This window comes from Penicillium hispanicum (genome assembly GCF_028827665.1).
Source record: "Penicillium hispanicum strain IBT 35686 chromosome Unknown utg000003l_segment0_segment0, whole genome shotgun sequence".
NCBI lineage: Eukaryota > Fungi > Ascomycota > Eurotiomycetes > Eurotiales > Aspergillaceae > Penicillium > Penicillium hispanicum.
Genome location: NW_026623195.1, coordinates 3,092,654 through 3,104,875, shown reverse-complemented (window position 1 = coordinate 3,104,875; position 12,222 = coordinate 3,092,654). Strand labels below are relative to the sequence as shown.

The 12,222-nt window shown below is 51.4% G+C and overlaps 4 protein-coding genes across 4 annotated transcripts; 3 read left to right on the top strand and 1 right to left on the bottom strand.

Annotated features, from left to right (window-relative positions):
* Positions 1 to 275: 275 nt before the first annotated feature.
* Positions 276 to 2,504, bottom strand: N7459_003591 (uncharacterized protein; the record flags this gene model as incomplete). Its single annotated transcript, XM_056942775.1, has 1 exon — positions 276 to 2,504. One exon carries the CDS (start codon positions 2,502 to 2,504, stop codon positions 276 to 278), a length of 2,229 nt encoding a protein of 742 aa, XP_056802658.1.
* A 482-nt stretch (positions 2,505 to 2,986) lies between these two features.
* Positions 2,987 to 4,321, top strand: N7459_003590 (uncharacterized protein; the record flags this gene model as incomplete). Its single annotated transcript, XM_056942774.1, has 1 exon — positions 2,987 to 4,321. One exon carries the CDS (start codon positions 2,987 to 2,989, stop codon positions 4,319 to 4,321), a length of 1,335 nt encoding a protein of 444 aa, XP_056802657.1.
* Positions 4,322 to 4,814: 493 nt separating this feature from the next.
* Positions 4,815 to 6,805, top strand: N7459_003589 (uncharacterized protein; the record flags this gene model as incomplete). The annotated part of the gene is made up of 2 exons (XM_056942773.1): positions 4,815 to 6,158; positions 6,410 to 6,805. 2 exons carry the CDS (start codon positions 4,815 to 4,817, stop codon positions 6,803 to 6,805), a joined length of 1,740 nt encoding a protein of 579 aa, XP_056802656.1.
* A 2,569-nt stretch (positions 6,806 to 9,374) lies between these two features.
* Positions 9,375 to 11,641, top strand: N7459_003588 (IQ calmodulin-binding motif protein; the record flags this gene model as incomplete). The annotated part of the gene is made up of 6 exons (XM_056942772.1): positions 9,375 to 9,764; positions 9,820 to 10,125; positions 10,175 to 10,688; positions 10,738 to 10,869; positions 10,920 to 11,312; positions 11,367 to 11,641. The coding sequence occupies 6 exons, from the start codon at positions 9,375 to 9,377 to the stop codon at positions 11,639 to 11,641; spliced, it is 2,010 nt and encodes a 669-aa protein (XP_056802655.1).
* Positions 11,642 to 12,222: the final 581 nt, after the last annotated feature.

The window sequence follows — 12,222 nt, the reverse complement described above, 5'->3', positions numbered from 1 at the left end:
ATGTAGGCTTGACGACTTTGAGGGGGCCTTGTCTCGTGTTTCCGATATGGTGGAATTCGTAAAAAAAAAAGAAAGAAAGAAAGAAAAGAAAAGAAAAAAGAAAAGAAAAAAGAAAAAGAAAAAAAAAAAACCCCCCCAATAATGGAGATGGCGTGAGTTGAATTTCTGGGCTACTCCCCATTGGCAAGAACCAAATACATTCGCGATATTGCAAATTGGGCACGAGAAACCATGAATATGCGATTTGGTGTTGTATCTACGTACTATTCAAGTATTTAGCCGTGCACTATACTACTCTCATCCTCGTCATCCACGCCGGGCATTCCTTTCATTAAACTATCAAAGAATGCCATATCGACCCCCTGAAAAGCCCAGTCATCGACACTGGCCGTGATGCCAGGGAGTCGCATATGTGGTTCCAGACCACTGTCACCCTGAGTAGGGGTGGGCCATTGCCGGCTCGACTGCGCATTGTACTCCCACATTTGCAACGGCGCATTCTGCCGTTGTGACGGCGGGTGTAACTCCTCCGCCAGTGTTGCATGGGACAGAGGCGCAAGCGCCTCGTTCGATGCGCCGGGTACTAACACCCCCGGTGGGAACGCGATGCTCGACGATGATATAGGATCTGATCCCAATCCCGCGTTGAAACGTTCGCAAGAAATGGGATTCTCGCGCGCGATCTTCACGACTCCGAGATACGGAATATGCAGACGAAGCTCGTCACGCTTGTCCTCGACACCCTCGGCGGCATCCTGGTCTGCTTCTGGGACGGTGTTCGTGGTGTAGATGCTTCCCTTGGCGGCATCGGCCTCGATATCGAGGAGGCGTGTGATTAACTCGGCGCTCTTGCGGGTGGTCGCGTCCTTGTTCATCTTACTGATTGCATCCATTCGCTCCAGCGCTTGGTCGAGCATGGCGCGGTCACTCGAGCGCTGGTGAGCCAGGAAGTTGGGGGATTCTGGATGTCGATGAGCGTCGAGATGTGCGAGGAGAAGCGTCATTCCTGCTAAGAAAGCGAAGAAATCTACGGGCCGCGAGCAGGAGGACATTGGGTTGAATGTGCGGTGGGCGATGAAGCGGGTTATGATCTCCCGGCTAGCATTCACAGAAGTGACTTTTGAGTACTCGTGCTCGGCATGGTCGCCGACCCTATTCATCATATAGGGTAGGTGGAGCTGGATTAACAAGCCATAGTAGTAGACCTGGGATGCCAGACGGACGGTCTCGAGCAGTGTCTCCGGTGATCCGATAGTGAGGTTATGAAAATTGACCGGCCGCCAAAAGCTGGCTGGCATACTCTGAGACAGTCTCAATAGCTCCGAATCGATCGATCGGGTCGTGGTAGTTGCGCTCGCAACAAAGGAGCTTTCGTTGCGTTCCAATATATCAGATGCAATGACGGTGAGTTGTCGCTCGAATTTACCGAGAGGTGGTTCATGCTGCAGGGCCGACGTGGCTCCCATACTTCGATCAGTTGTACCTTGGGGGAGACCGAGAAGCAAGCTGAGATAACGATCCATGTATACGATGCGGAACCACATGAATTTCGGGTCTGCTTTACTCTCCGGGTCGATGTGCTTCAGGGGCGGGATGGGAGAACGGTGAAGGCCCATCAATTGGGCCACGGTCATCGCTCTGCGATAGACTGCCCAACCTCGTCGGAGGTTGCCAGAGTTGACCTCAAAGACACCCTCTAGCATGATACACACCAAACCTTCAACAGTCCCATACATCTCCTCCTTGGTTATCACTGATGTCGTTGCAGCTGTCATCAAACGACGCATCAGGACGCCTTGTGGCTCCGAGAGACCACAGACCCTCTCCCCACACGGGCTCTGCAAGGTAATTGCAAACATGAGCATTTGCCTGGCCAGCAGGACCGGATGGGTGTTGGGCCCAGCAAGCTCCGGTGCAGGGTATGACGCAGCAAGCGACTCGAGTGTCAGCTTGCTATGCGGCTGAGTGTTGACCAGCTCAGTGTAAAGCGACGATTTGGAGCTCGCACTGAGCAGAACCTTGGCATCACGCTCAGTCAAAAAAGTCGCCAGCAGGTGATGGAGTGCAGATCGCTCAGGGTTGGCTCGTCCTGATATACCCCCCGAGTGCGGCGCAAGAGCTGAATCCTTCGCAAGACCTCGAGCACTCGAATCCAACCGTCGTCTCTCTTTCTGCGCCCCTTCTTCAGTCTGGCTTGCCGAGTCACCAGCATTGCCAGCAACGTAGTTCTTTATAAAGTCCTCGACTTTTGCGATGCGCTCACCAAGATGTCGGCTGCCTTTTTTCGCCGGAGACAAGTCCTCGGGCATATGCTGGCTGACACATGGAGCGCGCCGCTGCTGGCAGCCAATACAAGAGACATCGTCCGGGGATGAGAATATGCATCGGATCTTTCGTCGCTTACATTCCCAGCAGGACCGCGTCCCTTTGCGAACCCTCCTGCGCTTGGCCGATGGTTCTGGGTGGAGTGGTGCTGTTGACTCTTCGTCCGTCGCGTCATTCATCGGTGCTGAGATGAGTGACTCGTCTCGCAACTGCTAGGAGGGTTGAGCGATGGATTTGCGGATGACAGGAGTAGGAATATGCATGGAGGACGGAGTTAAATCGCCGCGACGGCGGAAATGCGCGGGCGGTGCGTGGCTTTTCGTCATGGAGTCTGCCGCTTTGACATTTCGTTAACTACCGATGGTAGAGGAATGATGCTTGGCCGATATCCGAGATTGACGGAGGCCGTGGAGATAAGACTGGATTCGATTAATTCCGCCGCGACGGACGAAAGGCTGTCGATTGTTTGGCCGATCTCCCGCCCGGCGGACAAGAGCAAGTCTCACCTACGCCTCGCCTGGTTTCGCCCGCTTCGGCGGAAAACACGTCCTCATTTCAGATGCTTTCCATCCTCCTGTTTAAATACCCATCTCTGTGCCCGACATGGCCAACCTAAGCAACTCCCTAGACGGATCAGTGGCTTTTCATAGAAGTGCCAAGCATGGCTTCTCAATCAGCCGTCGACCACTCGCCCAAGGAAGAGAGACTGATGGATCGCGACAACCACGATAATACCTTCGCGACCGACGAGAAGCCACCCATACCTCCTGAAGCTCCAAGTATTCCTGGACCTCCGCCTAATGGTGGATTGGTTGCATGGCTCCAAGTCGCCGCGGGTTTCATGCTCTTCTTCAACACATGGGGCATGATCAACACATTCGCCGTCTTCCAAACCTACTACGAGAGCGGCGAACTCTTTGAGGCATCTTCCTCCAACATCTCCTGGATTGGCTCCATCCAATGCTTCCTCCTCCAACTGACTGGTCTCGTCGCCGGTCCGATCTACGACCGGGGCCACCTGCGCCTGCTGCTCATCACTGGCAGCTTCATGGTCGTCTTCGGTCTCATGATGCTCTCCCTGTGCACACAGTACTGGCAAGCATTACTAGCACAGGCCTTCTGCATCGGCATCGGCGGCGGCCTCCTCTTCACGCCCACCGTCTCGCTGATCCCGACCTGGTTCAGCACGCGCATAGGGCTGGCCGTCGGCATCGCCTCATCTGGCTCGTCGCTCGGCGGCATCATCTACCCAATCGCACTCTACCGGCTGATCTCTCAAATTGGTTTCCCCTGGGCAGTGCGCTGCATCGGCTTCATCGCTCTGGCCACCTTCATCCTGCCGCTGGCCGTGATGCGGGTGCGAGTGCGCGCGCCCAAGCCGCGGGCGATCATCGACTGGACCGCGTTCACCGACGCCCCCTTCATGGTCTTCACGCTGAGCGTGGTCATCCTCTTCATCGGCAACGCCATCCTCATCTTCTACATCTCCTTCTACCCGGAGAACCGGGGCTTCACCGATTCCTCGATGGCGTTCTACATGGCCGCCATCTTCAACGCCGGGTCGGTGCTGGGTCGTATCGCGCCGAACGCGCTGTCTGACCGCATCGGCGTCTTCAACACTATGGTCCCCATCACACTGCTTCTGGGTGTCACTGTGCTATGTATGCTTGGCGTGCACAACGAGGCCGGCATGATTGTCGAGGCCATCGTCACCGGCTTCTTCAGCGGCGTTGTGGTCGCCCTGCCTCCGGTGTGCTTCCGCATGCTTACCGAGAACAAGTCCATGATCGGCACGCGCATTGGGCAGGGCTTTGCGATCGGCGGCCTGGGTCTGCTGATTGGCGGGCCCAGTGGTGGTGCGGTGCTTGGAAAGAGCGATCCGCTCGATTGGACGGGGCTGTGGGTTTATGGAGGCGTGGCCGGGTGCGTCGCTGGGCTGATTCTTATTGTCGTGCGATTCATGAGGGCCGGGTTGGTGATCAAGACGAAGGTTTGATTGCCGTGTGGGAGGGACGGTGATATCAGAGCGACACAGCCCTGTGGGATCTAGGACACGAACCAGATCCCATCACTGTGTACATACAACATATGCCAATCGAGTGCGGTGATGGGCCAGAAGAAATGGCGTGGACTAGAGAGAAGGAAACAGAGCATATAGGGAATGTTGGGTACATGGAAAGAGTGAGAGAAAAAAAAAAAGAGAAAACGAGAAAAAGAAATATAAAGGATGAGGGCAGACAGACATATACTACTTTCTCCCGCTCCGGATGTTCTGAACTCCGGCCTCCGAGATTGGCATTAGGACTCGCCAACATCCCTAAAGTGAATGTCGCCCATCGGTTTGATCGTGTCCCATGGCTTCCATCCAAGATGCCCTACGCCCTGGCAGCCATCACTCATCCATGGTATTGGCCCGTTCACGTTCAACATGGCATTCTTTACTCTCCTCCGCCCGGTACTTGCCTGGGTTGCCGGATTCCTGCTGCAATATGAAGGCCCTTTTGAACAACACCCCCTCAATTCCCAGAAGTTCCTCTAATGCAGCTGAGCTTGCCGAAAGTGACTTGTCACTGGAGGGATTCTCCAAATGGTCAGTCCCGTCGGATAAGAGCTCAAGAGAGAGATGTGGACTACCTCCTATAAAGGAGGCCGTGCCGCGACGCGTCTATGTCGGCTCATCATCTCCAAACACTGGTGACCTGTCAGTAAATGCCTCAAAATTGCCCATCTTTCAGTCGTCTCTAGCCCCAGATGCGCGAGGCAACTACCTCGCTATCCTCGTCCTCGGCTGGTCATATGTCGTCTCAGCCCGTTTGATTGAGCTACGACGAACATCATCAAACGACAAGCTCGTTTATACCGACTGCACAGCATTTTCTGACAAGAGGGTGAATAATTCAGCCAGCGATGGCTTTCGCCTAGAGATAGGAAGCAACAATCATGCTGAGATCAGATGGTGGGCTGCCGTTCTTGCCGCTGGGCGTGGATGGAGTGCAACGCTTAGACGCGAGAACCGAGACTACTACTCCGTATGGGAATTTCATCTAAACAGTAGCCCATTCTGGCTATCTCACCCTACTGATCTCGCCTTAGGGCATTCCAATGAACCAGCTTCATCATCCAAGGCCCAGGAATATCTCATCAGCTTCGCAAGGGTCCACGATTGTTTTGATCAGTTGGCGTGGGCTTTTGCAGCTGCACTTACGCTGCCGGAGCCTAATCGCTTTGGTGCCCGCGTCACCTTGCCTATGCCTACCAAAGGCCCAGTGCTTTGCCGGAACACCGAGCAACAATACGGTTCCCAAATACCCAGTATCTCCGAACTCTCTCATTACATGGTACTCTCTGGCACTTCAGGGCTGATCACATCATGTCTTTTTGGGAGCTTCTGGGAGCCCGGTATTCCTTGCAATTTAGCCAGTCAGTGGCTCAATCCACCGTTACATGAGGTGTTTCCCCCCTTTCTCCAGTCAAAGGAATACCATACGATCGTGTCAGCGATGTCAGTTCGTCGACCGAATGTGGCTCCACTGTGGCTTGGTGCAGCGATCACTGGCTTGTTACCCCAAGTGTTTCAGATTTATCAAGTCTATGTCATACCCGCAGCATGCCTCGAGGCGGTTGCGTGGACAGCATCTCCTCAGTCATTCATGGTCCCTGCCAGTCACCGCCGAGTACCGATCCATATACAAGAAGGCCTGGAAATGATTCCCCGAGAAGATGAATTCCGGATCTTGTTTGCTACCGATAATGAGTCCACTGTCTACGGGGAACCCCCGATCTCCCCTTACCCCCCCTTTGGATGGGTCAGCCTTAAAGATACTTCTCTTGAGGTTCGGCTACATTTATCATGTAATCATCGTCTAGAATATCATTCGTGGAACTGGAAATGCGAGAAGAGCCAGCATCTGTGTGACTACGGAATTACACATCAACCAGCGAGAAGCACTTTCTTTTCAGCGCAGAGACTTTATCAAATGATCTTGGGAGTGGCTGGGCTTTCACTTATTCGACTGCGCAGGTCGAGGGTAAGAATGGTGTTTATTGAACTCATCTTTCCATTGATTGCTAATTCCCAATAAAGCAGTTCAGTGGCCTGCTTCTGCCTGGTGGGTTGGTCATCGTGTGTCTTCTTCCTCGATCATCTCTTTCCGCTATACATAGACGGCTAGTTGCAGCGTTCTCCCAACTCGGCCGCGCATTTTCGTCTATCATGTCAGCCTTTGGTCCGGCAACCCAGCAGTTGGATGACGACACATTTAACGAGGAATTCTCCGAGCTCTCCACCCGCAGTGTTTTTTCATGGACATTTTTCACCGACGGTATCAGGCCTGAAGAAAGGGACATTTGGAATCATGAATGGCTAGAAATTCTGCTGAGAAGGCAGGCACGATATGACACCAGCAGTTCTAGCTCGTCTGACGTGGAGATGGAAACCAACGGCCATAAAAATCAGTCGTATCCAGCAGTGGCAATCTGAAATTGAGCCTTCGGATGATTCTGCTGGATGCAAGCTGTCAGTATAAATTCAACAGCTTCGGGTGATGGGGTCTTTTGCCTCTTCAATTCTTTGCCGGATCCTGTCCCGACGAGGCCTGGCATGATCTTCCGTCCCTGATGAAGCCTCCTGGCTCTGTCCCTCCTGGTACACCTCCTGGATGATCAAAACACACTCCACATAACGACCATCTTCCAGTAGCTTGGCAATAACTCCATTCATTTCGGCAGCCTTTCACCTTACATTCTTCGAAAGTGTGCACGGCGTTCATGTGTTTGCAAACCGGACAATTGCCTTTTCGACCAGAGGACATGGAACGCTGTGCGTTATTAGAGATGAATCCGGGCATAAGTCAGAGCAGGCGTATCATATCGAATACAGATTGATTCAGTTGGATATTGGACGAGGTGACAGGGAAGGACTCGGAATTTGCGCTGCATCGTTGCCTAGTTTTATATTTCGCTGTCCTGTCAAGAAGCGGGGTTGGATGGCGAGCGTAAGCGCCTAAGACTGTGACATGCTATTTGTGGTAATCTCACCCTATACTAGGCTTTTCTCGCTTTCCAGGGTCTGTGGACATGGTCGCAACACCCCGACAACATAGAGAAACTAGTTACTCGTTGACATAAACTGCATACCCTCGAAAATGAACATAGTCCACCGACAGTCAAGGAGACGGCTTCGTGGGACCGCTTTTAGAAAACGGGAGGCATTGTCTTCGACCATCAAGATAGGCGCGCGCCTTTTCCGACACGAGCACAAAGCACGCTCATTTGAATGACCAGTAAGAGAGTAGGCTGCAACCGCCATCTCAGCCACCTTCTGATAGTTATGAAGCCAAGAATATGTAGCAAATCAAGATGTCATATTGATCTCCAGAGGGTTACGAACTGCTCCATATAGAACTAGGTGTGTCTCCCGAGGGAGTACAGAGCCTCACATGTCAGCAAAATTCGACCAAGATAGTAAGTAGTAGTTGAGCTTGAACTCCGCCACGAATCAATGAAAGGCCAACCCCACTTTCGTGCTAGTCCCATCAATACTCTATAGTCACAGGGAGACAAGTTGTTAAGGTACCCCTAGGCACGCGCCTTGCCATTCAGCCAAAAGACCACTATATCGATTCTATCTAGGATCGATGGCCCAGGCTCAATATAAATAGCGCACATAGTCATTGCAACCGTAACACATGTCCCGTAAATATTTCAGGAGGCTACCCGAGGGGCTTGCTGCATTGAATGACAGGTGCCCCGTCCCCGTGTTAATGACCATATCAGTTGCATCAACTTGCACTCGGATCGCTCGGCTGTCTTAAACATAGACTCTCATGATGCATTAATAGTTTTGCACTATAGGCTAACTGCGGGCTCAATTCCCACCCGGCTGATAGATCCCTGGTTAATTTTTCCGACATGTACCCGGCTCGAATTATTGATGACAGAGATACGAGGGTCTAGCGATGAGAAAGTAAGCAGTCTTTCCATGGCCTAAGACACCTGGCACCGAGGATCATCCTTCTGACTTGCCTTGGTGTAAAATAGACGTGTTCTAGCCTGTCCATGTGCAGCACAGAATATAACCATATAACCACAGAAGTCGAGCTCACCGGTTCGTTCAATCTGCTTTGGTTCGATCGCCATTATTCTCTAGAATAGTACTTTCCACGTCGGCCTAATGTAGCTACATAGCTAGTATAGCATTTGCGTCGACCTACGGCGATTCAATCCGGTATGAGCCCAATAATGCATAATTCTCAAACTCAAGGTAGGGCGTATTTCTGGTTTACGATGATATGCTAAACCGTTTCCCCAATAATGCAGAACTCTGTTCGGGCGTCTTACGGCACTGCAGAGGAAACAGACGACGCTGCTTATAGTAAGCTTTTTCTTTGTCTCAAGGCTGCTGGTAATTGACCACTTGGCATATTGAGAAATAACCAGTCGTGGAAAATGTGTTCATCTTTAGCATTAAATACTCAGAGTGTCGTCTCCGTGTAAACAAGCCTTGCTAAGCTTTAGTGGGGACCACTACGTCATCTACTCCCCGGGCGCCGAAGGGCCGAAGGGGTTTTTTTCTGGCTCTCGCAACTTGCTCTATCGGGATAGTTCTGACCTAGTGACGTGGCTAGCTCCTGCTATTATTAGTCCCAATGTCTAGACAGACAAAAATCGAAATGTCAAGTTGGAATTACTATTGATTCCATTATGCATTCCTTTGTTCCCAGTCACGAGTGGCTGCATCTATGAACAAAGACAAGTTTGCGCAGCTGGAGATGAACTCATTAATCCACGCCTTTCGTGGATTCCAGAGAAAGTGGGGAGGATATGACGTCGCCCAGGAGCGAAAGCAAGCAAACAGGGCTGAGCTAGATCCTTATACTGTACAATGTATGCATCCAGCTAGTAGGCATCCACATTTATCATTCGGCCCCCCAATCTCGCGCCATGCAGCCCTATGGGGCTTAACGTCAAACATCAGTTATCAGTTCCCATAATTATTTCCTACTGGCCACCCTGGCTTCTACGTCACCAGACTGACCGTGGCACTAGCTATGAACGACCTATGGGTCATTGCAATCCGTCTACTCAATTATTTTTGCCAGTTACTCGGGGCAGCTTTGGGACTCCTTTTGGCGGTTGGGATTTTTGCGATTTATTATCAATCACCAGGCGCAGACTGCCATTGCCAAACTATGCTGTCGTGGAAGCTGTATCAGCAGTGCAAAGAGCCACGCACTGTAACCTCGGAGCTGGCACGGGATCCGTCGCAGACTCCCGGGGAGGTTTTCGACACTTTATACGATCACCACCACCACCACTTTCATCGCACAAATGATGGTCACGAGGATGAGGTGGCTGAATTCGAAAAGAAAGACGCATTGCAAAGGGTGCATGCCTGCGGGAACTGGGGAGCAGCAGAGCCTAGCAAATTATTTCTTCAGGTACGTCGATCCGTCCCAATTGATGGAAAACCGAGGCTTATAAGTCTTGCACCAGGTCTATCATGACGCATTATGCTCCCTCGAGAAGAAACCAATCTCCGGCATGGTATCACCCCCGGTGATGGGCAGCACTGGTGTTGTCCCTCTTACCATTATCGCTCCGCTGCCCGATCTTTGTCGCCATCTCGCCAACTGCATTGCGCGCGCGAAACACGAGGTTTTCTTGGGCACCAACTTTTGGATCCATTCTGAGGCATCGACGCTAGTGACCAATGCGATTCGCGAATTGTCGAGAAGAGCCGGGGAACGAGGCGAGAAGATAATCATGAAGATGGTCTATGATCGTGGGGATCCTCGTCAGGTCTGTCTTCCGAATCGCACGTTCGGAGATCCATTCTGACATTCTCCAGGTGATGGAGAACCGTCTCACTGTCCCTGAAGATCAATACAGCGGTGGGAAAGTACGGTTACCTTCACCCAAAGAAATCCCCAATGTCGATCTCGAAGTGATTAATTTCCACCGGCCGGTCTTTGGCACTTTCCACTCCAAGTTCACGGTCATTGATCGCCAGATCGCCTTGCTTCAGAGCAGTAACATCCAGGACAATGACAACCTCGAGATGTTGGCTCATATCGAGGGTCCCATTGTCGATGGATTCTACGATTCCGCTTTGCTATCATGGGGAAAGCCTTTGGCTCCTCCGTTGCCACTTTTGAGCTCACCAGCTGCGAATGCCCCCATTCCGTGTCATGCAAATCAGGAGATGGAATTATTGACGGATGCAGTAGCGCATGATCTCGCAGAGCATACGACCAAGTCTGAACACTACGATGAGACTCTCCAGGGTGAGACCGAACGTGTTAACAACAGCGTCAGTCCCCGCGGGGAAGAAACCCCAACCCAGGCTGTGACACGCCATCTGAGTAAGTGTCGATTCCGATCAATTATCAGACTCTCACTCACGCGTTACAGACACGACGATTCAACCGGAGACTACTGGCGACGCGCCCGAGTCTGACCAGCAAAACAAGATGCACCCCTACATCACGCTGCCTTACCACGAGCCCGTACCCATGGCAATGGTCAACCGAGAGCCATATGGAGGTAGGACCTTGCATTTCCGGAGAAGAGGAATGTGCTAAATCGTCCCAAAGCCCCAAATCACAACAGCGTCCACACACCCCAGAATGCCGCTTGGATCTCGGCCATCAACAACGCACAGCAGTCGATCTTCCTGCAGACCCCGAACATGAACGCAGAACCTCTCTTAGAGCCCCTCCTAAATGCTGTCCGCCGCGGAATATCCGTTTCCTGCTACCTATGTCTCGGCTACAACGACGCCGGTGAACTGCTGCCCTTCCAGAACGGGACGAATGAAATGATCGCAAACAGACTGTACAACACCCTCGAAACCGAGGACGAGAAATCTCGCCTGGACGTCTTCTACTACGTGGGTAAAGACCAAACCCGGCCCATCCACAACTCATTCAAGAAGCGCAGCTGTCACATCAAGTTGATGATTGTGGATGAGCAGATCGCCATCCAAGGTAAGACCGCATCCAGCCTTGATCATTGGACGATCGACCAACTGACCGGTCCAGGGAATGGCAATCTGGATACGCAGTCCTTCTTCCACAGCCAGGAAATCAATGTCCTCATTGACTCGAGGTTGGTCTGCAAAACATGGCGCGAGGCAATCGACAATAACCAGAACACGGCCAAGTACGGTGCGGCGAGCACCGAGGATGGCTGCTGGCATGATCCATCGACTGGCGAGATTCCTGAGAATTCTATCGGTACTGATCCGGGGCATTTTAGCTGGGCTAAAGGAGTGGTTGGTGCGGTGAAGCGGGTGAGGGGCGTTGGTGGCTTCTAAAAAAGTGGTTTATAACGCCTTCACGGTGTAGTGATGTGGATGATCATATATCTTGGTATTTTTGGTATATTGGATAACTGGACTTGCAATTGCTGGATGTCATTCTCACGTTGAAATAATCTGATAGTGTGGAAGATCTGTATCAAGTGCAAGATCAGACTATCCAGCCGAAGAAGAGAAAGAACAGAGAAACGACGACTATATATAATCGAGCCTAAAGAAGCAGACAAAAGCGCAGACACGGGGTGCACTAGAGAGGGGAAGGAGAGAATAGAGCTAAGGGATAATCTCATAGCAGGTGACCTGCCTCGCTACTCAGGCATCGCGTCATAATCGATTGTAGTGATTTAAATTATTTATCCGTATAGCGTATCAGCGATCAATCGAGTGGCGCTGAATACGGCTAGGATGCAGGTAAGCAGAGGAAATGGGTCAGGGTAATAAGCACTAAATATATATATTTTATAAATTTGGCTATACTTTATCCCCTTTATAATAAATTAGTGCTATTTACTAGGATTAATTTAACTATTTTTACTATCTTTTTTATATAATTATAATAACTAACTAAGCTTAATTAA